The 27,307-nt window shown below is 45.2% G+C and overlaps 1 protein-coding gene and 1 long non-coding RNA gene across 2 annotated transcripts; one reads left to right on the top strand and one right to left on the bottom strand.

The window, feature by feature from the left end:
• Window positions 1-3: 3 nt before the first annotated feature.
• Window positions 4-27,307, bottom strand: osbpl10a (oxysterol binding protein-like 10a). Its single transcript, XM_086137244.1, has 13 exons — window positions 26,757-27,307; window positions 23,295-23,470; window positions 19,256-19,335; window positions 19,010-19,078; window positions 16,857-17,054; window positions 13,676-13,901; window positions 12,632-12,762; window positions 9,575-9,730; window positions 9,002-9,476; window positions 7,474-7,660; window positions 7,006-7,188; window positions 6,785-6,938; window positions 4-718 (listed from the first exon to the last, which is right to left on the bottom strand). The coding sequence occupies exons 1-13, from the start codon at window positions 27,023-27,025 to the stop codon at window positions 674-676; spliced, it is 2,349 nt and encodes a 782-aa protein (XP_085993370.1). The 5' UTR covers window positions 27,026-27,307; the 3' UTR covers window positions 4-673.
• Window positions 15,486-17,011, top strand: LOC147190926 (uncharacterized). Its single transcript, XR_015103784.1, has 3 exons — window positions 15,486-15,635; window positions 15,819-15,999; window positions 16,875-17,011. It is a non-coding gene; the product is annotated as an uncharacterized LOC147190926 (long non-coding RNA).

The raw sequence follows: 27,307 nt of genomic DNA, 5'->3' as shown, positions 1-27,307 counted from the left end.
GACTCGAGAGGAAAGCCTTTATAGAAACTAAACTATAAATAATATAACACACACACAAATAAAGCAGACAATAAGATGGGTGTGGGGGGCAGGGAATAAACCATTAAAAATGTCTGAATACATTCAAAAGTGCAGACCAAACAATCAAGGCTGTTTGCAATTAAAGCCAATATACTGTCTTAAAAAGTCAACCCTAAAATACTTCAAATCATATTCGCTTCATGGAGTACATTTGTCTTGGCAATATGATTTCACATTTATGTCCAGCTCGATGGAACACCCTGATTGGCAGACAGATCCAAAGATTATAAAAGTGTATCTTGACTCCGCTGGTAAAAGTGCTTTACAAACTACTTGTTTTATTAGCGTTACGTGAGCCAAGTAGAAGACGATATGTGAGAAATCATTGGATTGGCTGTAAAAAAAATACCGCCGACAGACTCCTCTAATGTGAATGTGCAAAAGGCCTCGACACGGGTGAAAAATAGAGGGATGGCTCTAATTACTCGAGCGACCGTGTACAAAATGCTGTTGTCCTTTGTTTCATGTGGAGCATTCCCTTTGGCACGGCTGCTTGTTTCCTGTCTGTCTCCGTGGCAACAGGGTGAGTCGAAATCGCCGCTGTCCAGTTTCAAAAAGCAGCTGCTCCCAGAAGCGACGCCTCCACTTGCCGTCAGGTGGACTTCCACAGAGGATTGTTGTACATCCAGCCGTCTCCCTGCAACATATTGTCGTACTTTTGATGTATGTCCAGTACAAAGTGAAAAAGCCAGAAGCGAATCTGGGGATCAGTCCAGAGTGTAGCAGGTGCAGTATTACTCTCGCTATACTATTTCTTTTTGTGTTGTATGCGCACAACACTTTCACCAACCAGAGTAACCATGGAGAAGGGCAGTTATATGACTTGAAACTGACCCGAGGCCAAACATTTACTTTTAGAGGACTACTTTGGACTTAGTCTTGAGTCATATTACTTTACATATTAGGTCGTTTTTGTATACTAAGGTGTTTTTTGCCGAAAAAACCCCAACCATGTATAGTAAGGCGTTTTTAGCCCAAAAAAACGACCATGTATAGTGAGCCGTTTTTAGCAGAAAAAAAACGACCATGTACAGTAAGGCGTTTTTTAACGAAAACAACGACCATGTATAGTAAGGCGCTCTAGCCCCCCCCCCCAAAAAAAAGACCATGGATAGTAAGGCGTTTTTTTGCCGAAAAAAACCCCCAACCATGTATAGGAAGGCGTTTTTAGCCCAAAAAGACGACCATGTATAATCAGGTATTTTTAGCCAAAAAAACGACCATGTATAGTAAGGTGTTTTTAGCCGAAAAAAAACGACCATGTATAGAAAAGCGTTTTTAGCCGGAAAAAAAAGACCATGTATAGTAAGGCGTTTTTAGCCGAAAAAAACGACCATGTATAGTCAGGCGTTTTTAGCCGAAAAAACGATCATGTATATTAAATTGTGTTTAGCCGAAAAAAATGGCCATGTACAGAAAGGCGTTTTTAGCCTAAAAAAACGATCATGTACAGTATAGTAAAGTGTTTTTAACCGAAAAAAAACGACCATGTATAGTCAGGTGTTTTTAGCCGAAAAAACGACCATGTATAGTAAGGCGTTGTGGGCCGAAAAAAACTACCATGTATAGTAACCCATTTTTTGCCCAAAAAACGACCATGTATAGCAAGGCGTTTTTAGCCCAAAAAAACCCACCATGTATAGTAAGGTGTTTGTTGTCAAAAAAACTGACCATGGATAGTAAGGCGTTTTTAACCGAAAAAAAACGACCATGTATAGGAAGGTGTTTTTGCCGAAAAAAACGACCATGTATAGTCAGGCGTTTTTAGCCGAAAAAAACGATCATGTATATTAAAGTGTTTTGAGCTGAAAAAAATGACCATGTACATTATAGTCAGGCGTTTTTAGCCCAAAAAAACGACCATGAAGTCAGGTGTTTTTAGCCGAAAAAAACAACCATGGATAGTTGGGCGATTTTTGCCGAAAAAAACCCGACCATATCGTAAGGCATTTTGAGCCCAAAAAAACGACCATGTATCGTAAAGCGTTTTTAGCCGAAAAACTATTTTCCTGCAAACCCTCCAAAGTGCATGTCAAATATGCCAATCGTGCAGAGCAAATCACAGTCACTAGTGGTGTAGTGGAATACACGCCGGCGTTCTGTCCTGGCAACTCCAGTTCAAACCCAGCTCAGTGACGTGAGAAAAACAACACCAAAAGTTCATTTTTCCTGCAAACCCTCCAAAGTGCATGTCAAATATGCCTATCGTGCAAAGCAACTCACAGTCACTGGTGGTGTAGAGGTATACACGCTGGCTTTCCGTGCAGGCAGCTTGGGTTCAAACCCCGACCATGTATAGTAAGGCGTTGTGGGTCGAAAAAAACGACCATGTATAGTAAAGCGTTTTTAGCCCAAAAAACGACCATGTATAGTCAGGTGTTATTAGCCGAAAAACCATTTTCCTGCAAACCCTCCAAAGTGCTTGTCAAATATGCCTATTGTGCAGAGAAAATCACAGTCACTGGTGGTGTAGTGGAATACACGCCGGCGTTCCGTCCAGGCAACTCCAGTTCAAACCCAGCTCAGTGACGTGAGAAAAACAACACCAAACAGTTAAACTTTTTCCTGCAAACCCTCCAAAGTGCATGTCAAATATGCCTATTGTGCAGAGAAAATCACAGTCACTGGTGGTGTAGTGGAATACACGCCGGCGTTCCGTCCAGGCAACTCCAGTTCAAACCCAGCTCAGTGACGTGAGAAAAACAACACCAAACAGTTACTTTTTCCTGCAAACCCGCCAAAGTGCATGTCAAATATACCTATCGTGCAAAGCAACTCACAGTCACTGGTGGTGTAGAGGTATACACGCTGGCTTTCCGTCCAGGCAGCGCGGGTTCAAACCCCGACCATGTATAGTAAAGCGTTTTTAGCGGAAAAAAAGGACCATGTATAGTCAGGCGTTTTTTGTCGAAAAAAAACGACAAAGTATAGTAAGGCGTTTTTGAGCCGAAAAAAACGACATAGTATATATAGTGAGGCGTTTTTGGCCCGAAAGAAACGACATAGTATAGTAAGGCGTTTTTGAGCCGAAAAAAACGACATAGTATATATAGTGAGGCGTTTTTGGCCCGAAAGAAACGACATAGTATAGTAAGGCGTTTTTGAGCCGAAAAAAACGACATAGTATATATAGTGAGGCGTTTTTGGCCCGAAAGAAACGACATCGTATAGAAGGCGTTTTTGAGCCGAAAAAAAACGACATAGTATAGTAAGGCGTTTTTGGCCCAAAAAAAACGACATAGTATATATAGTAAGGCGTTTTTGGCCCGAAAAAAACGACATAGTATATATAGTAAGGCGTTTTTGGTCCGAAAAAAACGACAGTATAGTAAGGCGTTTTGAGACGAAAAAAAGGACATAGTATATCGTAAGGCGTTTTTGAGCCGAAAAAAACGACATAATATAGTAAGGCGTTTTTGGCCCGAAAAAAACAACATAGTATAGTAAGGCGTTTTTGAGCCGAAAAAAAAACGACATAGTATAGTAAGGCGTTTTTGAGCCGAAAAAAACGACATAGTATAGTAAAGCGTTTTTGAGCCGAAAAAAACGACATAGTATAGTAAGGCGTTTTTGAGCCGAAAAAAACGACATAGTATAGTAAGGCGTTTTTGAGCCGAAAAAAACGACATAGTATAGTAAGGAGTTTTTGGCCTGAAAAAAACGACATAGTATAGTAAGGCGTTATTGAGCCGAAAAAAACGACAGTATATATAGTGAGGCAATTTTGGCCCGAAAAAAACAACATAGTACAGTCAGGCGTTTTTGGCCCGAAAAAAACGACATAGTATAGTAAGGCGTTTTTGAGCCGAAAAAAACGACATAGTATATATAGTGAGGCGTGTTTGGCCCGAAAAAAACGACATAGTATATATAGTAAGGCGTTTTTAGCCCGAAAAAAACGACATAGTATAGTAAGGCGTTTTTAGACGAAAAAAACGACATAGTACAGTAAGGCGTTTTTAGCCTAAGAAAACGACATAGTATAGTAAGGCGTTTTTAGCCCGAAAAAAACTACATAGTATAGTAAGGCGTTTTTGGCCCGAAAAAAACGACATAGTATCGTAAGACGTTTTTGAGCCGAAAAAAACGACATCGTATAGAAGGCGTTTTTGGCCCGAAAAAAAACGACATAGTATAGTAAGGCGTTTTTGGCCCGAAAAAAACGACATAGTATATATAGTAAGGCGTTTTTGGTCCGAAAAAAACGACAGTATAGTAAGGCGTTTTGAGCCGAAAAAAAGGACATAGTATAGTAAGGTGTTTTTGAGCCGAAAAAAACGACATAGTATCGTAAGGCGTTTTTGAGCCGAAAAAAACGACATAGTATAGTAAGGCGTTTTTGGCCCGAAAAAAAACGACATAGTATAGTAAGGCGTTTTTGAGCCGAAAAAAACGACATAGTATAGTAAGGAGTTTTTGGCCTGAAAAAAACGACATAGTATAGTAAGGCGTTATTGAGCCGAAAAAAACGACAGTATATATAGTGAGGCAATTTTGGCCCGAAAAAAACAACATAGTACAGTCAGGCGTTTTTGGCCCGAAAAAAACGACATAGTATAGTAAGGCGTTTTTGAGCCGAAAAAAACGACATAGTATATATAGTGAGGCGTTTACTATACTGTCGTTTTTTTCGGCTCAAAAACGCCTTACTATACTATGTCGGTTTTTTTCGGCTCAAAAACGCCTTACTATACTATGTCGTTTTTTTCGGGCCAAAAATGCCTTACTATACTATGTTGTTTTTTTCGACTCAAAAACACCTTACTATACCATGTCGTTTTTTTCGGCTCAAAAACGCCTTACTATGTCGTTTTTTTTCGGCTCAAAAACGCCATACTATACTTTGGCGTTTTTGAGCCGAAAAAAAACGACAAAGTATAGTATGGCGTTTTTGAGCCGAAAAAAAACGACATAGTAAGGCGTTTTTGAGCCGAAAAAAACGACATGGTATAGTAAGGTGTTTTTGAGTCGAAAAAAACAACATAGTATAGTAAGGCATTTTTGGCCCGAAAAAAACGACATAGTATAGTAAGGCGTTTTTGGCCCGAAAAAAACGACATAGTATAGTAAGGCGTTTTTGAGCCGAAAAAAACCGACATAGTATAGTAAGGCGTTTTTGAGCCGAAAAAAACGACAGTATAGTAAACGCCTCACTATATATACTATGTCGTTTTTTTCGGCTCAAAAACGCCTTACTATACTATGTCGTTTTTTTCGGGCCAAAAACGCCTGACTGTACTATGTTGTTTTTTTCGGGCCAAAATTGCCTCACTATATATACTGTCGTTTTTTTCGGCTCAATAACGCCTTACTATACTATGTCGTTTTTTTCAGGCCAAAAACTCCTTACTATACTATGTCGTTTTTTTCGGCTCAAAAACGCCTTACTATACTATGTCTTTTTTTTTAGGCTCAGAAACGCCTTACTATACTATGTCGTTTTTTTCGGGCACCCAATTAAGACATTGATCAACATGATCACATATACGAAATGTATTCTTAATATTAACATTGACGGCTGAGAAGAGCTGATTCATCAAAGCATCACGGCTCGCCGTGACCAGCTAGCTAACATCTGCTCTGTAGCACAGTAATCACGTTACTGTCTCAAGGCAATGTCTGTACCAGAAAAGTAAATCAAGCCATTGTTAAGCATGTCTGACCTTTCACTCCTACGCACATCCTTTAAAATATCGACTGCAGCTGCGTAAATGCGTAATATAGTTATGTTCAAGATGCTGCAAAAGTTGTTATACTCTTGAGTGGCACGGTGGTCGACTGGTTCGTGTGCCGGCCTCCGAGTGCGGAGGTGCAGGGTTCAATTCCAGTGTCCTGTGTGGAGTTTGCATTTTCCCCTGTGCCTGTGTGGGTTCGCCCCCCCCATCCACATTCCAAAAACATGCGTGGCATTTTAATGGACCACTTTCTTTATTGTCCCTCGCTGTGAGCGCCGATGGTTGTTTTGTCTGTGTGCCCTGCAATTGAACTGGCAACCAGTTCAGACAAACAACCATTCGCTCTCACAGTGACACCTAGGGGCAATATAGAGCGCTCCATTCACCGACAGCGCATGTTTTTGGAAGGCGGGAGGAAACCGGAGTACCTGGAGAAAAGCCTTGCAGGGACGGGGAGAGACCGTGCAAACGCCACACAGGAAGGCCGCAGCTGGAATCGAACCATGCGCCTCTGTACAGTGAGGCCAACGCGCTAACCGGTCATCCACGCTGCCGCCGGATGTTATCCTATTCTGATAAATTGAGCCCACTTGGCCCCTCATTTTGGTCATATATAGAGGCCTGCTTATTGAACTGGTCCTTTAATTTGGCTACCTCGGTGAATCTCAAGCCACTAGTGGAATGCGACCAAATCATTTAACTGAGGTATTTAAAAGTGCATCATGTTGCTTGCTTCTTTAATCCAGTACAAACTCAGTTCAGTTGTATTTAACTTTTAAGTATGATAAGATACGGTATGCATGATACTGTTGTCAGAGATTTATTTAATTTGCGCAGGAAATTTTAAATGCGTCATTTTTCAACATTGAAGCGCAGAGTTTGTGTTGCTTACAATATGAAATTGACTGAATACAAACTTTGCGTCCCCGTTTTTAATGTACAACGCATTTTAATGTGGGTCAACGTGTTCATGGGAGGACCGAGTATTTTTTGAGTTGGTGTAAAATGTTGCCGCATGAGCGTCTGACCTCCTTTGTAAAGTATTTCGGCGTCCAGGCTTTGTTAACATCTGCTCTCCGTCTCTCGTCCGCCCTCTGTTGCTCCTCCAGTCCGTGTTTGTGCTCCGTCGCCTCGTCCATGTTCCCGTCTCTCAGCGACTTGGTCACGTGTTGCCACAGCCGCCTACAAGCACGCAATCAATCCCATCAACGTCCATCCGCGCGCGTCGGTCTTTTACGTCCCCCCGTACCTGGACTCCGTGCGTCCTTGTTTCTCGAGCGGTCGCAGCTTCTTCCTGGTGACAGGGAGCTTAGCTGTGTCGATCACTTTGGTTTCACCGCTGCTGTAGGTGAACTCCAGGGTTCCGTTCCACTCCCCCTGCGCTTTACACACGATGGTGTTGGTCGGGTTGTGCTTCACCTCCGCAGTCACTCTAAGACGGACAAAGGCATGTTCGCAAAATACTCAGAAGGGAAATTCAATTAGGAATTACAAAGAGCAGGACTGGGCAAGACTTGTCTTTGCAGCAGAAAGGCAAACGTGATCTGACTGACTTCCTCGGTCACAGTCGAAGGATATTCACGAGTTGTCGCTACCTTCACGGCTGGACGTCTAACAATCTGACAAGTCAGTCCGTCGTCGAAAAAAGCCGACCGACGGGGGTTCAGCTGGCTGCAATGGCAACTCTGTGATTGGCGGCCAAGATTGCGATGCCCACCTGTGTACTTTGCCGCCATAGAAAGGCTTGGTGTGGAACGTGACAGTAGCCGAGTAGCCGCTCTTGGCGCAGTTGATGGAGACTTTCCCTCCCAGTTCCACCCAGGGCACGGTGAGGATGGAGCGGGCGTAGGCCGACGGCAGCGAGAAGACGTACTCCTCCTCGTGCTCCGCGAGACACAGCACGCCTGGCCGGGGGAGGGAAGGAACTTGAAGTTCGTCAGAAGTTATCAAGGCCCTGCCTTGTTAAATCATTCCCACATTATGGTCGCGGCGCAGCTGACAAGCCCCTTTTGTCTCCTCGTTACGCTGTTAAGGTCTTCGCATGTGCAACAAAACACAATGAGGCATTCCGCCAATATAATTGGGTCATAAATGAAAGGCTTTTTTTTTTTTTAAGAAGCCAATAGCTCCGTACTTGTTCAACAACCTTAACAGCAGCAGTCTTTGGTAATTAGCCACAAGTGATAATCTTTATGACAACCATTAAGTCAAACCGCCATACTAATTGAATGCTCGTCGTCATCCGTATGGATGACCAAAAAAAAAAAAACGTCGATATTGTTGTTGCGCCGAATGCGTCTTTATGGTTGTACGATAAAATCAGTCCAGTAAGGCAGCTCACGTACGTATGACTGCGCCCCCTGCTCTACGCTGATTATAAAGTGCAGTATCACAAAGGCAGTAATCGGTTGTGCTGGAGGTGAAGGTAACCAGCATCAGCCACCCTCGAACGTGATTATCCGCTTTGTCATGGCCCGAAGGGATACCAGATAGAACAAAAGTAGTGTGTGCTTAAAAAAACAAACAGCAACAAAAAAATGAAACGGAGGTGCAACGATTAATCTGCAACTGATCGGTTAACACAATGTTTTTCATTTTTGTTTTTTTAATCTGAGCTGCAAGTAAACTCTTCTAGATTTAATTTAATTTTTTTGTGTGTGTGTGTGTGTGCTGATTGCGAATATGCCCTCGTTTCTCTCGCACATCAGGCTTTCATGATAGAAATAGCCCGAGTATGACATATTTATGAATTAAGGCTTAGGTGCAGCAACAGATGGATTCTGTTCCTGAAACGTCATGGCGATACATTAGAACGCAGGGTAAACCTTTTCGTCGGTCAAATTGAAGAAACAAAAAAAAAAAAGAAATATCTGGAAAACAAAAATGTGATAAGCTAGGGAAAAAGTAAAACATATTTGAAATCTGCATGAAGGGACAAAATAAAGCTAGCTGATTTTAAAAAATTGCCGTTGATCAATCTAATTCTTTTTGAGAATGGCCACCTTATTAATCGACAAAAAGCAATCAGCAGATTCATCGATTATGACTATTTGTAGTTGCAGCCCTACTCTCTAAACGTACTGGAAATTATTTAGAATGCTTCTGGAAATTGTCATTGCCTTCCAGGGGCATGAAAAGTTCAGTGGTTATCTTTTTTTATTTCAAAACGCAAGGTAGCAGCAGATGATATTCCTGTTTGGGATGTCTGGTTTCAGGAAAGAGGCAAATGATTGAGAGAGACGCACCTTCTCCCACCATGGACACTCCGATGGACATGCCCATGAATTTGCTCTTGGTCCACACATGCGCGTTGACGCACACCGGCCTCTCTCTGCACTCGCAGTAAAAAGCAGAAACCGGCGGGTGATGCGAAACCTGCTCGGCCACAAAGCGGACTCGGTAGCAGCCGCCGCCCGCCGCGCCGCTGCCCGACTCGCGAGCGGACCCCTGGTTGGCTCGGACCCAAGGCTTGACTTTGTCTCGAGGTACTTCCCAGGAGCAGTGGAAGGTTTCCCCCAGCACGGGGTTGTAGGGCTTCTTGGCAACAGCCCCCTTGCGCCCCTCGTGGAAAGACGTCAGGTAGTACTCCACGAAGCGGACGATGCGCTCCTCGGCCGTAACGCCGGCTGTGACTGACAGGAACAAGTCTGGATGGGCCATGAAGTTGGCGTACATTTCCAGCAGCGAGCGCTTTTCCAGAATAAACGTCGGCAGCACCACCTAGGGGAAAAAAAATACAGGGCGTTAACAACGAAAGCCTTCTTCGGAAAGACGAAAGACCCGCCGGCATGTTTGAGGAAGACCACAACAGAATTCACCCGGGTGAGGTCCATTCCCAGTTTGAGCTGGGACAGCAAATGCAGAATGACACTCCTCTGGTCATCCAGCACGCCCAGGTCTTCCTCCTCCTCCTCGTTGTCCTCCGTGTCCGTCACTTCCTCGCTTTGGCCGATGTCTCCAAGCCCCGCCGGGTGCTGTCCCGACCAAAAAACAAAATCGGACAATGTTAGCTTGAAGCTAACTAGCTCAATAACTCATTCACTGCCATTGACGGCTATAGAAGTCAAAAGGTTTTCACCATGGGGTGGCGGCGAAAGTCATCTTCTTTTAAGTGCAACATAAAAAAAAGATCCATAAGGTCCGCTGAATTTCTTGCCGTCAATAACGACATGCGTTCGGCGACATGTGAAGACAATTTGTTTTCACGCCACGTTTCTTACTGTAGGCCCTAGCTTGGAAAGGGCAAGAGAAAGAAGATAAAGCTTTCTTCTTTCCATCAATGACTTCTCATTGCGGTCCAGTCATCCATCAAAGTGCTTTCAGCACGTGGTCGTACAAGCGCTTTGTATTTCTTTGAAGCCCTTTTGTTTTCCTTCACCCCTGATCCATGTGACCGGTCCAAAGCAAAGTGAAGATGCGCGCTTTGTTTTGTTTCCCCGGCGTTCAACCGGAGGCCGACAGAGCGCGCGCTCAAATGGGAGCTGATGCCTTTGATATCTCCCGCAGAAACATGACGGAGGCAGGAAGAAAAAAAAAAAAAAAAGATTCTAATGTATAATGCACAAAGTGCTCTCTAGCCTGTGGGCCACAAAAACTCTCTCTGCGCCCACGCTACCTCACTGCTACTTCGCCTCTAATCGCTGCTTTTGTGCAATTCCATCGCTGGGATCTTATTTGAATGACAGCGCCTCTGGAAATAACAACAAAAAACTACAAAAAAATTAGAATCTGTCATCCCCTGCGTGCCTATTTGCATGTCGTGCGTGCGCAGGGGGTGTTCAACGCGCACGGTCGAAATTTCCAGGACGTGAGTGCCTGCCTTGTTACCTGAATATTTCATTCCCTTTGCACGCAAAAGCCACGCAGAGTGCACGCTCGACACGAAAAGACCCGGCCGGGGCACAAAAGCGTGCCAGGAGTTGGTCGAGGTATATTTATAGACGTGCGCGACAAGAACGAAACCGGAAGCAGTTTATCATGATTTCCAGTGCTTCTGATTAATTTAAAAAGGCTCTCGACTGTGGCAGGAAATTGCCGCTGAGAGGGGGGTCGGAGCACTTTTGCCGGACATGTTGAATGGGAAGATTCGAACGTAGAATTTGAATGCGTTCAATGTTCTGGAAAATGAGCCAGTCGCTTGTTTTATGTCTCAAACTAGCCTTGCTCTTATTCGAACGGTCACCGAGTCGGTCTCGTGGCCATGTTTTTTTTTCCTTCCCCTCCTCAATTTTTTGATTTTGACCGAAGGCAAGTGCACTGGTGATTCGCAAACTGTTTCAACTCAGCTCCGCAGGCGGTTTAAGTAAAAAATGATAATTCATGTGACTCGGTGAGTCTTGTGCCGAAAAGTGCCAGAAGTCGGGCGGTGAGAAGTCCGCACAGAAACACACATTTCATTATTACTTTTCATTTGAAGAGCATTTCGTTGATGTTTGGATGTTAACATGGCCCGATTTAACAGACTGTTATTTTTATTTTTATGGTTTTTTTTCAATACAATCCAAATGTCTCAGACGAACTTGAGGTCCGCCGTCGTTCCAGTTCATGAAACTTTTAACCAAGACGACGGCCCCGAATGGAATTATCCTGAGTACCTTGTACAACGTTTCATCTTAAGTGATCCTATCGAAAGTCACCGGTAACTTCTTCCACTTCCAAACACGTTTACTCCTGAAATTAACTGGTGCCCCCCCCACCCACTGTAACTAAACCATTCACCCCCCCCCCCTCCACTCCAAAAATAACATGCAAAAAAGTGCACATGCATCACACAAACACAAGCTTTTGAACACTCACGTCTTGATGCAAATGCTTGACCTGCATACAACTGGACTTCATCTCCATAAAAGGCAAAATTAATTAATTCATTATTTTTTTTTTAAAAAAAGGGAAGTCACCTCAACGCCAGCAAACCCCTTTAACAGGATTAAAGTCAAAGTTGTGTTTCAAGCTCCGGTAAATCCCTACAAGAGCGCATCTTTGAGTCGTGGCCGTGAGCTGCTGCCCACCCCCCCTGAAAAACAAGGAAGTGCTCGAAAGCTGAGGGCAAGGTCCCAATGACGTCTCTTTCTGCTTCTTCCCATCACCCCCGAATGCTGCGTTTCCCCCCCCCCGCTGCGTGCTTGTCACTTCCTCCTCCTCCTCACTTCTGCCCTCCCCTGTATTTTCTCGTCTGACATCACTTTCCCCTCCTCCTCCTCCACCTTGGATTCAGTATTCCGCCCCCCCCCTCCCCATTTTGTTGACTCCTCTTCACTGATTTGGGGGCTGCATGGCAGCTTGCTAAAAATAGTTTTTTTTTTTTTTTTTTTAGTCCCGCAATATGGGACTTCTTTACCATATCAATGTCAGTTTGTCACCGTTGTAAAATATTTTTAACTCTCAAGGCTAAGCATGCATCCTTTTTAATATTCTTACGTGTCAACTTCCACAGCAGGCTCAGGGCGGCTTCACCAATATAATAAACTAATCAAGTAAGTGATGAGTCCAATTTCTGTTTTCTTCCACTGCGCCGTAACACAATCTTTCCTTTGCCACCGTTTCCCTCACCCGCCGCCCTCCTTTCCTTCCTCCGCTCGTTCCTGCTCCGGTATGACATCACAGTCACGCCCCCCTCCCCCAACTGCCTCCACATCCATCCCCACGTTTTCCTTCTGATACTGTTTCCTGCACGTGCTCACATTCCCTTCGGTGTTTTATCTATTGCCCAACTCACTTCCACCCTGAACAAGGCAAAGCGGGACAGCTGATGGAAAGCGGCGTGCTGACCTCTGTTGGTGAAAACTGGAAATTACATCACGAGGAAAAAAGTTTTTTTTTGCACATAAGCACACCAATAGTATGACGTAAAACCACAACTATTTTGTATTTCTCACCTCTGCATCGTGTGACAGACTCCTTTCCCTGAGGGCTGGCGAGGACTCGGCAGAGCGCAGAGGAGTCAGGCCGCCGTTTTTCAGATGCTGCCCTGAGGGTGACTTTGGTACCGTCCACACGGGAACGCCGTCTGAGGCAATGGCAACGTGTCAGAGGTCAACGCGAAAGCTGAGAATTGAGTTGTGTTGTATTGATGCCTAGTTGCCTTGGCTGGGAATGATAATGACACGGAGGATGGCGATAGCTCAAATCACTTTTGATTTACTTCTGACATTCGATATTTGATTTCATAAATCAATGGGAAAGGCGCTGGTGGGATTGACACAGACGAGACAGCAGGAAATTGCATCTGGCGTGTGTACGTGTGTGTGTGTCATTTTTGTTTCTATGGAGCAGAAGCTTTCAGATTATGTGTTGGCACTGACTCATAATTTGAACTGTTCATAATTCACTCTACTTTTGACGAATCCCCAAATTCCAGCTCAAGAAAACTAGCTGCCGGTTGAGCTTGTTAGACCCTATTTCCAAAAGGCATGTTTGGCACGTCATCATAAAAAGAGTCAAGGTGACGGGAATTCTGAACAGTTCCAAAAACCAGTTAATGTATTTTGGGGCATTTTAACCGGGTGGTGTAAACTTCTTATATTGACTGTAGAAGTCATCCTAATAGAGTCTGACAGTGTGACTGGGAGACATCGCTTTCTATCCTCTCACAAGCCTCAAATTTGCTTTCACACCTTTCGACATTTTGGTTCCTTACGGGACTTTTAAGCTCGTCAAGACACAGGAGAGGCAAGCGGGAATTTGCCTCATCTGGGCATCAGACAGACCATCAGTCCATGCACAGGCCGTCATGCGGTGGCCGAGATTTTCTATTAACTCATTCAGTACCAGCTAATTCTAGACCAAGTCTGAAAAGACGTTTAAAAACGTCTTTGGGAGTGAATGAGTTAATTTAAACACAAACAGACTTCTGAACTAGTAGACAGAAAGGAGGAGGGGAGCTTCCGGCAGTCCAAGAACGGAGCCCAACGACCACTCACCGACAGGGGCTCCATGATTGCGATGAGTAGCCTGAGACAGAGGCGGTGCCTGACTATGGCTCTGTTGGAGGATGTTCAGGCACTCTCCCAGACAGCTGAGCGTGGCGGCCGACGTGGCTTTGAGCAGCAGCAAGTCCTGGTCCAGACAAGAGATGGGGCCTTTGGTGGGCAGCGAGTCGATGGACTGGACCAGGTTCTTTTGTTGGCCCTCGGCCTGGAACATCATCTGAAAGGACGGCGGCGCAACCGGTGATTACTCAAAAACTCAAAACGCATGACTTCTCTCCATGAGGTACTTTGACGAGAGTTACTTTGCAAAGTTACAATTCATGACCTTATAGTATGATCAGATTGTGTGTGTGTGTGTGTGTGTGTGTATAATGTTATATATATAATGTGTGTCTTAAAATGAACATGCATTGCGATCGACTATTGTTAAAATCCCCCCCCCCACCCTTGTTTATTAATTTACCGCCGATCTCATAAAAATGACAATTTCATTTTTTGCACGCCATTCCGTGCTCACGGCGAAGCCACTTAACAATGACACGAAATTCTAACGATGGGGATCGGAGTTTCGTATGCGTTATAATAATAATAATAATAATAATACATTTTATTTATAAGCGCCTTTCAAGACACCCAAGGACACTTTACAATAACAAAAAACACTAAATAATACAGATCATAAAACACCCACGTCGATGCGTCCCGTTAGTGTCACCTCATCTGCTCCGAAAGAAGAGCGCCAAAAATAGCGGCAAAAACTTTTCAAACAAGACCCCCCCCCCCTCACCCCAACCCCTCGATGAGAAAACATGTCTGAGTTTGAGAATTCCTCCAGTGTGAATGAATCACCGACTTGGATCTAAATGCGTCACAAAAAGGGAGGAAGACAAAGTTTCCTCTTCCTCAGCTTTTCTCGGCACTAATGTATGCCGCTTGCTAATCTTGCCTTCGTTAATATTGTATATGATCGCCGCCCACGCCTCGTCTTTTGCGCGCGCTCGACGAGCGCATCTGCAGCAATGCTGCACGAGAGCTATTTCAGAAGCACTAAAAAGCCGCCGGGGGTGTGAGCCTCGACGCATTTTCAAAGCGCGAATGGAAAAGACACTTTCAAAGCACAACGATAATTGTTAGTTGCGGTGCGCTTGGTTTGGAGGCTTGGATTGTATTCCTTTTTGATTGAAATCTGGACAAACGATGGTGTCGACAGGCTTACGAGAACGACTCGCTTTTTTTTATCAGCATCGGAGACCTTTGCGAGTCAGAATCTCACCCGATGGAAATAAAATCTAAATATAAACCGAACAGAGCTCGGGGGCGGGTTTCCCTGTTAATGAACATGTGTTCCCATGAATTAGTAACCTGTCATAAATTATATCGAGATGACATGATCACGAGGGGCCCACGGTGCCATTACATCAAATGTCACTTTGCAGACGACTAAAAAAAAAAAAAAAAAAAAAGGATAACAAGAGGGCAGAGAAAAATGAAAAGGGACCGAATTGGATTCGAATAAAAACAGTCCATGAAGTGATTTTCTTTGCCCTTGTTCTTTTTGTCATACGCAGCGTCTTCTGCTGGGTGTTATCAACGTACTTGTATAATATGTGGTCTCTCAGTTTTTTGTTTTTTTTGGGGGGGGGAGGTGGTTTTGGACACATGACCAAAAACCAAAAAAGGAGCAGACTTGGCCCTATTTCCCACCCCAGCACAAAGCAGACTTGCTCCGCGGGAGCCGACGGGATCAGCAGCCCTTCCAGAAATAGCCTCCCCCCAGTGATCCAGCTCCAACACGGCTGTGGCGAGTGCACGGGGGCACCGTGCCGCCGTTTGATGAGCTCAACATCAGTCGGCTGTGACAAGCTGGCTGGGGGGGCGGAGGGCGGGGGCGTCATGTGGTCTGACTCCCGCCGCCGCCGCGCAGTCAAGGCGATGGACAGATGGATGAAAGGTAACAAATGTGACGGCGACGGATTCTTCGGGAGATTCTATCGCTGCACGAAATGGATCTCAGGGCACAGAAATCATGCGCTGTGTAATTTATTTTCTACGTCATTAAGCGGCGGCTATTATTTTCCCCATAAAATGTAAAATGGGACTTACAGACGTGCTGTTGTTTGTGCGTATTTAATAGGCCGTGGAGTTAAGAGAGCAGAAAAACCCGACTGCGCGTCGGTGTTGGCTTTCTGCCTGAAAGGTGAAGTGAAAGTGGCCGAAGGTCAAGCCGACAAGACAAACCACGTCGAAATTCACGCCTGCGTGAAGGAGCCAAGAGTGAACGTGACCAGAAAAACGTGCCACGCAACATCCTAATGGTAATATTTGCCCATAAAAATCATGCGGTGGTCTCTTGATGGTGCCCTGGGATAGAAACGACAATAGACGGGGTCTCCTGCACGGTCAGCCTCAACCCCCCCCACGCCCGACTGTGTGCGCTTGTGTTGTCACGGCCGTTCGGAAGGAAGGAAAGACGACAAATTGAGAAGAAGGAGGAAGCGGAAGCGCTAAATGACGGCAGCCGCAGTAGAAATCAGGTCAGGCGAGTGTGAAGCCAAACAGAGAGTGAATCACAATTCACAGAGGACTTTTTTTTTTTTTTGCCTTGGGTTTGACGTGGAAACACAAGCACCAGAGGAGTGTTTGTTTTACTTAATGAACACGCCATCTGCTCAGTATTCACCCAGACTGCAGCAGGTTGACGCGAAATGGGGGAGGCCGGGGGGGGGGGGGGGGGGTGCGGGTGTGCAGACTGCTCCTTCAGAAGTGAGGAAAGGAGTCTGCATTCACTTGACGGCAAGATGCTCTCTTTCTGTCAACGCGGCGAATCGCTTGGAGGAGATATTCCTCGCGAGATGATGCTGCCGACGCCCGGCGGAAGGCGCGAGCGACCGCACGACTTTGAAGTTGTGGCCGGAGGAGTACTTGAAAGGAAAAGCGCCGCACAAGATGGAGTCAAACTGGGAAACTTTCAAATGCTTCCTTATCTGAGCTTCCATTTCAAGTCTTTTGAGTCAGGCCCAATTTTACACAACCGCTGTCGTAAAAAGATCGTAAAGATGACTTGGCGCATGAGTCGTAGTGTCGCCTGACGAGAAATCATCGCTATCATTTACAAGACCTTGAGCAATATGGGGATTTCGGGTCAACCGTGTCATATTTTCGGGCAACCCACCTCTTTGACCTCCATCAGCCGTCCCGGGTACTGACTCTTGGCCCGCCGCGCCGCAGCCGGCGACTTGTGATGCGTGATTGTGACGATGTTGCCCGGCGAAGACGTGTGGGCCAGTTGACTCTGAGAAGCCGGCGATGAAGTCGGCGTGAGGTGTGGGAGGAGGGAGAAGCTACGGTTGCGACCAGACGATGAGGAGCCCTAAAGAAGACATATAAATCAATAAATAAAAAATTTTAAAAATACAGAAAATGAACGACCGAGACAGTCTTTTTGTCTTTTGTGCATTTATTGACTTCTCTTTTTGATCTCATGTGTGGTTATGAAGGATGGGTGAGTACCGATACCAGATATTGGGCCGATACCGGCTTTACGTCAACGTATCGGTTTCTCGCGACGGATGCCGATACTAACGACTGATACATTTGCCTCATAAAAATGATCTGACATCCTAACATGCGTCACAAAGGACTTGGTTCACGTTTATCGGCAAAAAAAATGATATCGTGACTTGGGAATGTTATTGGGTGACGACTCACTCGGTCTGAAAAAAAGTGGTATCAAACATCTCTAATTCGGGGCTTTTAGGTGAAATTTAAGGATGAACCGAAAAGAACTCATCTTGGTGGAATTAAATTGACATTCTCAAAATCTGGTCACTGTTTCCGTACGTTTTTGCATTCTCAATCAAGTCAACACTACGCAAATGTAAATATGCATGACTCATCCACAGTTTCAATCCCTATTATTCACTGATGTTTCCTTTGCTGCTCTTTGTGAGACTTTCCTTATCAGCGTGACTCGCCTCTGTGCAAAAAAAAAAAAAAAAAAAAAAACACACACACACACAGTCGCCTCAAACTAGTTATCTTCGCACGTCTGTCTCTTCTTTCCCCTTTAGCGGACAGGGAAACAGGGCACCAGAGACGACCTGATCCGAGATAACGGAGGTCTGGTTTACAGTGCCGGTGAAAACAAAATTGATTAAGCTTGCACAACACAGCAGTGCTCACCGATGGGCAAACAATCAGCGACGGTCATGCCGCTTGCTCTGCAGTAATCCCAAAACCAAGCAGGTGATTAAGGATCTTTGACTATCAGCGATTGATCTTATTTTGCCCTATTTAGGCAAGTGTACCTTTTTGACCGCTGGAACATCTGGTGGCTGCCAAGACTGTTGAGATTTACTGGAAACGTACTGTCGTTTAATGATCATAAACAAGGATGTATGACAAAAAATGTTTTGGGGCTGCTTTGTTACATCCAGCATTGGATGTAACAAAGCAATGTGGAGATAAATGTGCTGCAGAGGCTTCGAAAAGGTGTTCTCAAGCATGCGACGCAGCGTGGGCGTCAAGGTACAACGGTCAGCTGCTGATCTGTCACATTTTACACGACAGGATACCTTCGTTAGCCTCTCATTAGATTCTCCGAGTACACTGGACACCTTTTTTTTTTGTAGTGTCTTTGCTTTTGTGTGCCCCCCCCCCCAAAAAAACAGCAACAAAATTGAACCCAATAATCCAAATATGATATCTTTGGTCGTAAAAATAAACTCTCAAAAGGTGAAACAAAGAAGGCATTCTTCATCTGTGGTTGCTTCACGCCGGCAAAAAAGTCAACAGCACCAAGTCCACAGTCTGACTGAGCAAGTTCGTTCTCCTGACGCGCACCCCCACAATTACCTTTTTCTGCCCCAGATATATATATATTTTTTAGACCCAAGAGGTAGCAGAGCATCTACGTAAGCAGAGTAGCAGTCAACAATCAGGGAGGGGAGGCAGGGGGGTGGGGGGGGAGAAGCCCACTCGAGATGCAGCGTGCAGACGGCATGACAGAATTACACTTTGGAGTTGTTTGCCTAATTTATTTCCTCCTCGTTATTCACCTCCGTCAGGCCCAGCAGCTGTCTGGTCGGGAGAAAAGCTAAACAATGATCCTTAACTCATTCACTCCCAAAGACGTTCTTAAACGTCTTTTCAGAGTTGGTCCAGAATTGGCTGGTACTTAATAAGCGCGTGACAATACGAGCCGTCACAGGAGAGTACATCACAACACACACACACACACACACACACGAGACATTATGAGGTGAAATGAAACACCGTGCATCTTTTTAATAAGAAAGTGCGTGTGTTTATTTTGTCGTGACTCACCAGCACATCTTGTCCTCCTCCGGATACTTCTGCACTCAGGTGTTCATCCGAGCCCTTCAACTTCCTGACCTGATAACCACACAGACACATACGAGGGGAAGAAAGAGAAAAAAAAAAAGAAAGGAAGATGGAGTGCAAAGATTTCACAAACAGGCCGCTGATTGTCGAGTGTCAAAGCACTGAACTCACAAACCTGAACAAGACATTTGTTGAGAAGCTAATTGTGGCCTATTTATTTATTTTTACCTTGGCACTGCAGTCTGAATGTCGCCTGGCACACGCTTGGAGCTGGCTAACCCAATAGTGCTGCTCTTTGGCATCAGAGGCTGAAGAAAAACAACAACAAAAAACAATTCAAAGTTAATTGACAGGCTTTTACGGCCTATGCATGCAATAAATTCTTACAGGAGTTCAAAGTCAGGACGCGATGTCGCTAAAAAGAGGTCCTCGTATGCACTGAGGGATGCCATCCGTTTTCCTTTACACGGGTGCAATTGCACAGATGAACCTCGGGAATTGAATTGAGGATCATTCGAAGAGCTGGAACAAGTCTCCTCATCTCCAGAAAGCTCTTCCTTGAATGAGAATATCGAATCATATTTGGGGGGTGGGGGGTTGGGGGGTTCCACCATGCTACTTTCATGAATATAAAAATAATCACTCATTTTATTTTTCATGTGAAATGACACCCGTAAATATGTTGTACAGTATTTTGGAGCAACCAACTGTGGAATGAAGAAACCCCACCTCAATTCGCGGCAATTACAGCACACTTAATCTGTCCGTTCAAATTGGGACGCTAAAATGTGTTTTGTTGATTTCGCCTTTGGCGTGTTGGTTCAAGGGCGCTAATTTTGTGCGCCGAGACTTCAGCGTGAGCTTGTCACAACTACAAACGCGGAGAAACTGACACGCTCTCTCGGGAAAAAATCTTTCTTTCTACCCCGGGAAGGTGGGCCTCAAAAAGAGCCAATTTCAAGGTAGGAGGAAGCCTCACTGGGATTTTTAAGATAATCGCAGTGTGGCTATGTGCTGATGTGCACCTGCTCACAATTTGCTTGCTCGAGGCATGCTGGCTCAAGATGCAAATAATTAGGAAAAAAAAAACGAGAGCTCTGCCATTCCTACATGAGAGCTCCATTTTCAATGACATAAGCACAGACCTGTGCGACAGTCGACATTAAGAGACTCCTCTTCTGTTAATCAGTGTCTAATTGCAGCCGGCTTTATTTCAATGGAGTGAAAACAAACCGTCACCGTCTTAAAACCTTGATGATTTTTTTTTTTTGGGCAAAGTTTGCATAGCCTTTTAACATTCTTAGCCTTTCATGTACTAACATCCATCCATCCATTCATTTTCCGATCCGCTTTATCCTCGCAAGTGTTGCGGGGGTGCTGGAGCCTATCCCGGCTGTCTTCAGGCAGTAGGCGGGGGGACACCCTGAACCGGTTGCCAGCCAATCGCAGTGCACACAGAGACGAACAACCATCCGCGCTCACACTCACACCTTGGGACAATTTTGAGTGTTCAATCAGCCTGCCATGCATGTTTTTGGAATGTGGGAGGAAACCGGAGAACCCGGAGAAAACCCACACAGGCCCAGAGAGAACATGCAAACTCCACACAGGCAGGCCAGAGCTGGAATTTAACCCGGCACCTCTGCACTGTGAGGTCAATACGCTAACCACTGGAGTACCCCGCGGGCTGCCTCATGTATTACCACGAAATCAAAATTTACACCCGGTCAGACAACGTCACGGCGATTGGAGGACCGCTGACACAACATTCGACGCCGAGCTCCACGGTTGTTCCCCCCCCCCCCCCCCCCCCGCTCAGCCTGTCTGTTCGCCCTCTTTCGCACGGCGAATGGTGCCGCGTCGCCGCGCAGGACTGTGAGCGCACCACATTTAAAAGGGAATGAGAGTCGGCTGGAAACACACCCTCAGTGGAGCAGCCCGCCCGCCGTCAGATCCACCTTCATCCTCCCCGTCAATGAAATGACCAACACCTATCTTACACACCGCTGCGCAAAGTTAGTCATCATAATAAATAAATGTATTCATTAATTAATTTAGAAGGCACTTAATATTTCAGTAAAGTGCTAAGTTGCGCACGATGTCCCTGTACCCAAAATTAGAGCTGTGTAAGGTGCGTCAAGAAACGCATGCAAAAAAAAAAAAAATGTTTTTAACTCATTCAGTACCAGCCAATTCTGGACCAAGTCTGAAAAGACGTTTAAAAACGTCTTTGGGAGTGAATGAGTTAAGTTTTCACTCCCCCATGCAGGATGATGGCACCTTCAAGTTTTGGACCAAACTAGGGTTAATATAAACGTCCAGTTTCAGTTCAGTCACGCCCAGTGGAACACGCACCAGCATGACAATAAATTTGCTGAAGTCACCTTCAAATGTTCCATGAAGACGTGCATCATCTCATTCACTAACTGTAGCGGTGTGACCAGTTGATTCATGTGGCACCTGAGCATCCACGCCGGATTAAATCAAAGCTGCTCAGTACAAAGCAAGATTGTCTGTGGCTTCTAAGTGTCACTCGTGCCTTTGTTGTCAAGTCAGACGAACCCTCGGGCGGTTGGAGACCATTCATGAGTACAATTCCGGGTTCGTGCATTCAAAGCGAAATGTGGTCAAACGGCGGTCAGTTGCTGACTGCCTCAAGGGAGGCCTTGCATTAGCGACGCATCGGATACGTATCCTCTTACGGCCGCGCCAGTGAGAAGAAAAGCATGTTAGGAGAGTCAGAACTACGAAAGGCAGCATTTGAAAGCCGATGACACTCCGGCGAGATGATACGCACGGCAACCCGCATCAAAAGCGACGTAAGCCGGCAAAAGTGGGGAAAAATGACTCCTTGCTGAACTTTAAAGTTCCGCTCTGCCCCTCCCGAGGTAGGATTTCAGGGGGTTCCCATGGTAACCAAAACCAAATCTGAGCACAATGGCTAATCTTCATAACTGAATGTTGAGGCGGCACATGTGAGCGACATATTTTCCTGCTGGTTGAGCAAACACTTGATTTTTTTTCTTTCTACCAGTTGGGACGCTTGCTCAAGCATTAAGCTGTCTGTGCTTTGTTTAAGATGCCTCAAATATTATTTTTTTTTTTCTTGGCTATTTCCTTGGTGGGCGGCCCGGTAGTCCAGTGGTTAGCACGTCGGCTTCACAGTGCAGAGGTACCGGGTTCGATTCCAGCTCCGGCCTCCCTGTGTGGAGTTTGCATGTTCTCCCCGGGCCTGCGTGGGTTTTCTCCGGGTGCTCCGGTTTCCTCCCGCATTCCAAAAACATGCATGGCAGGTTGATTGGACGCTCTAAATTGTCCCTAGGTGTGAGTGTGGGCGTGGATGGTTGTTCGTCTCTGTGTGCCCTGCGATTGGCTGGCAACTGATTCAGGGTGTCCCCCGCCTACTGCCCGAAGACGGCTGGGATAGGCTCCAGCACCCCCGCGACCCTAGTGAGGATCAAGCGGTTCGGAAAATGGATGGATATTTCCTTGGTGGGATCATTGATTCACCTTCGCTCGATAGCCACGGACCGCCGAGTTATTCAGGGAATATAAGCCAAGTAGTTCTTGTTTTGAAATCCTTCCCCTAAGAGAATAAGGGGGCATACCGGTTCCAGTGATTCGAGTTTAGCAACAGTCCAAAAAATAAAAAATAAAAGGCAGGGAGAGAAAAGGCTCAAAGCAGAAACTGTCCGCTGGTATGCCTCCCATCTTCATCCTCTTCATATTTGTGGAACACAAACATGTCTGATCAAATGTCAAAAGTGCACAAAGTTACATCTACATCCATGATTTTTCTATTGATTCTTTCTTTAAACTTTATTGGCATATGCCAACATCGAGCCATCGATCTACCATACTGCATCGCAGTCTGTCAAAGTGAACCTCAGTCATGCCAAGGAATGACTTAATGAGCTCTATTTTCATGCCCAGGTAAAGTCTAAAAGAAAAAAAAAAAGGGCATTTTGCGCTGTTGTGGGTGTGACCACTTGATTCGTCGCCAATCAAAGTCGCAATGATTCAATGCACGGTGTTGTTCCATTTATGAATGGAATACATGACATGACATGCATCACCCCGTGTCCGCAGAGCTCAGAATCTGCCCGTGCCCCAATCAAATTCACCAAAATTATGTGACTTAAAAAAATAAATAAATATTTTTTTTTTAAAATTAAAAAACGTTGACATGTACCGCCTCAATAAAACGCAACCGTCCTCCTTGAGATTGGCATGAACAAAGCTGCTCGGAAACGAGTGGGCGTCATACCTCGGAGTTTGTATAGCTCTCCGTTGACAGCGCTGACAACGAACATATGCGGAACGTCATCGCTCGGAGTCACCGTGGCTCCGATCAAGGGGAGGGACCCTCGTGGCTTTTGGTTCATTCCCTGCTCGTTCACATAATACAGCAGCAGTCCCAAATCTGGATCTAAGACAAAGTACCTGGGAGGGGGAAAAAAAAAAAAAGGTTAGGAGGGCAAGTATTTCATTTCCTATGGCCACCAAGGAACGGACGGGCTCAGCTGTGACTAAAATATTCCACTGAACTTTTTTAAGATTCTGCTAGTCCAGAGTGTCACTGCAGTGGTCTGTCACGTTGCGTGGTGGTGGTGGACCCCAAAAAGCAGGCAGGAGGGAGGAGCAGGGTGTATTTGAAGAATTGTATTTAAAACAAAGAAAACTAAATCCAAAACAAACAAAGTGCTAACAACCAAAACTAATCCAAAGTAGCAAAACAAAACCATGACAAACAGCAACACACATGACAGTAGCAAGAAGCAAACAATGACCCGACACTGAATGTTCGGGCTGGGAGTCCTTTTAAACAACTAATTACCAAATTACCAACAGGTGTGCAGCTGCCGGGGGAGCCCTACAGTGCCACCTGTTGGTCCCTAAACCGAATCATGACATGGTCGTCCTTGCGCTCGCCTTCTGCATTGCATTCTCTTCTTTTGGCTGGAACTGATAATCAATGCTTCCACCCCCCATGTCCAATTACAGTATTGATTTGCAATCCAGTGCCTCCTCATGGTTCAACAGAATGGTCCAAGACGTGCCCCCCCCCTTACCCTCCGCCACTGTCCGTAAAAATCGAACGATATGGGGGCTACTTTGATATTCTTTAGCTTTCGTTTCTTGAACACGCTAATATAAAATCCATAAAGTGGAACACAATCATGTCTGATCAAATGTCAAAAGTGCAAAAAGTGAAATCTACATCCATGCTTTTTTTTTCCAATTGATTCATTATTACAACTTTATTGGCACAGCATAAGTCATCAATGCTGTCTGTTGCTTATAAAAACAAATAAAAAAAAATTCCAGTTCCCTTGAGAGAATGCGGAAAACTCCTATCAGAAAATTGATCCCTATTCACACTCGTGTCAGTCCATGAGGAGTGATAACATCGACCGCAGCAAATCAGTGAATAATCGGCCTGCGTCAGATACTCAGCCGTACCCTTTTTTCTTTCTTTTTTTTTTAAATCACACACACGCATCCATACACACACCAAAAGTCTAATCCCATGTTTAGTCAGCAGAGCAGGGGGGGCCTTTTACCGTCGACCCCTGCAAGCAGTCTTGCCGTTGCGGCTAAACAAGAGGACAGAACTTTAAAACACGATGGATGGCGCTAGCATAATAAAGTATGTCCGTGCTCATGTGTAGCAGAGTTGAAAATGCTGACCTGTGAGATGCAGGCTGTTTTACCTACCTGAGCTTTATTAGATTTTATGCCCCAAAAAATATATAAAATAAAATAAAAACGGCACAAATAATGCTAACAAAACACAGCTTAGCCATCATGTTACCTGTTAAAACGCTTTAAAGCTAGCGTTGTTAGCATTCATTTTCCCAGCGCTTGTATTCAATTTGATTTTAATGTCGATGTATGAATGGAGTACCCCCCCCCACCCCAAATAAGAATCACATTTAAATTGTGGATGGAATGGGTTGATGAAAGTAAACGGGTCTATGGGCGAAAAAAAAAAACAGAAAAGAGGTTGCACACCACAGGGACCCCTCACTCGAGCTTCAATTGACACTTTTCGACCAAGGAGGCTTAGCAACGTCATGATTCATCCCTCAAAATGTAACCCCCCCCCCCCCCCCCCGCTGCCCACCCGCCACCTCAACATTTGAGAGCAGTCTAAATTTAGAATCAACACACGGGGGGGAATCGGCAATGGTTCCACTCGGATAGATTTATATTGTACAAGTAGCGGAGGAGCCATACATTCTGACGATGTTGCTTCAGTCATTTGAAAAGTTCACTCCGCTGCAATATCGGTTGAAATTCGATTAATCGTTCAGCCGTAGTCGATAGCATGATCTCACTTTGCCGTGAACAAGGAAAAAAAAAAAAAAGGCCAAGCTGCATTCGCCCACTGTAACAAATGATGCTCTTGTCACGAACAAACAGTCAAACACGGGAAAAAAAAAAAAAAAGGACAAGTATCTCCTCATGATCCGTTACAATCGTGCACATTATTTTCCACAACATTATCAACAGTTCAACACTGGTAGAAGGCCACCTACACAGCAGCATATTTAGCTTCACTCGGGTCCGTTTTCCCACCACTACACAAACCGGCCCGGCGCTCGCAATACATTTATAATTTGAAAACACACTTTGATCCATTTTATCAAAAGATTTGAAATGACAAATTGTACATAATTTTAGGGTGCTGTTGTATGATTGCTTGGCACGAAGGATGCTTGGAATGAGGATGTCTGACTCTAAAGCAGTGATTCTTAACCTTGTCGGCGGTACCGAACCCAAATAGTTCAAATGCACATTCACCGAACCCTTCAGTAGGGAAAAATAAAAATATGATTCAAGAAGTGTTCCTTCAGTTTCGAATTGCTCAACTTGGCCTGACAAATCATGCAGATAGGACGCCGAGTCCCATCACGTTTTGTGATGCATGTGAATCCATGTTGTACATATTCATCCGACCACTTTTTTTTTTGCTCGACATAGTTATGTATGTATTTTTTAAAAATTCTAAAAATAATAATAATAATAATAATTCACATGATGTACTATCACAACAGTCACTCGATGACGACAGAGCGAACTACATGAGCACTGATTGGACGAGCCATATAACGTGATCATCTGCACGTTGAGTTGATCATCTCCATGCTGACTCGGGTGTGTCGTAACTTCCATGGCAGAGACTCCGTCGAACCCCTGAGACCGATTCACCGAACCCAAGTTGAGAACCACTGCTCTAAAGTAAACTTGTGAGTGCCATTTTGACAAGATGGCTTCTTTTAATAAGAATAGTTAGCTTCTCAGGGCACATACATTAAAACAACCATTCACACTCATAGTTTGAGTTGGGAAAACAACCTATGCATGTTTTTGGAATCTGCGCCAACACGGGGAGAACATGCAAAGGTCTCAAGGGAAGGATTCAAACCCCAATCCCAGAAAATGTAAAGCGAATGTGCTAATCCCTATTTCATCATGCCGGGATTCTGACAAAGTAGGACCAAGAAGTTCAGATCTATTTGTGTGCAAATGTAGAGAGTTTAAAAAAAAAAAAGTCTGAGGACTGAATATTCGAGTAAAGAAAAATCTCAACCACTACCAACTCACCAACTGCACAGTTTGGATTTAAATGCCCCCCTCGCTCCTCACCTTCACGTGCAACATGGACAACAAACCATTCACACAAAAAAAAAAGTGAGCCAACTCCGAGCGAGATTTTGTTTACCTGTTCTGCCAGCCTTGGATGAGATTAGTGTACTTGCTGAGAACTCCTTCCATTTGTCGCCTCCGACCCTGCTGCTGCTGAGAACCGGTACTGTTCCCCAAGAAAGCCCCCCGGCTGCCTCCAGCCCCCGCTGGGCCGCACTGAGGACCGGAGCCGGGGCTTGACGACGCCGTCCGCCCGCCGGCTTTTCTCGACGAGTTGCTTCGGTCACAAGAAGAAGAGTTCGATTTGTTGGTTCCGCGATGTGGACTGCTCGGCGTCCTCTCCATGCTGATGACGGGACGCCACGAGGAGGAAGAGGAGGAGGAGGAGGAGGAGAGGTGGGGAGGGGGGACAAGGATGGAGCCCAAGCAACCGCAGGAAGGATTTCACCACCAACACATCGAAGTAGCAAACAAGAGGGCGCCAACTAAAAACGAAAGCTGTGGACGTGTCGTGACCGCTCTGTGACGTCGATGCGCGCGCCCCCCTCCGCGTGTAAAAACGGACATCTTCCAAGTCGATGTTCGAGTCCCGGCTGTCTCGTTTCTATAGCGCGAGGCTTGTGTGAC

Source organism: Hippocampus guttulatus, chromosome 18 (genome assembly GCF_054856545.1).
Source record: "Hippocampus guttulatus isolate MCC_2025c chromosome 18, RoL_Hgut_1.0, whole genome shotgun sequence".
Classification (NCBI taxonomy): Eukaryota; Metazoa; Chordata; class Actinopteri; order Syngnathiformes; family Syngnathidae; genus Hippocampus; species Hippocampus guttulatus.
Note: the sequence above shows the minus strand (reverse complement) of the source record. Positions and strands in the feature narration are given on the sequence as shown.

Bases quoted from the DNA above. Each gene is read 5' to 3' on its own strand.
- osbpl10a (XM_086137244.1), bottom strand. From the start codon at position 27,025: ATGGAGAGGACGCCGAGCAGTCCACATCGCGGAACCAACAAATCGAAC. The intron at 17,055-19,009 runs GTGAGTCACGAC...TGTCTTCTTTAG, and splicing joins GAGGAGGACAAGATGTGCTG to GGCTCCTCATCGTCTGGTCG. The intron at 719-6,784 runs GTCAGACGCTCA...AATATGTTGCAG, and splicing joins CGAAATACTTTACAAAGGAG to GGAGACGGCTGGATGTACAA.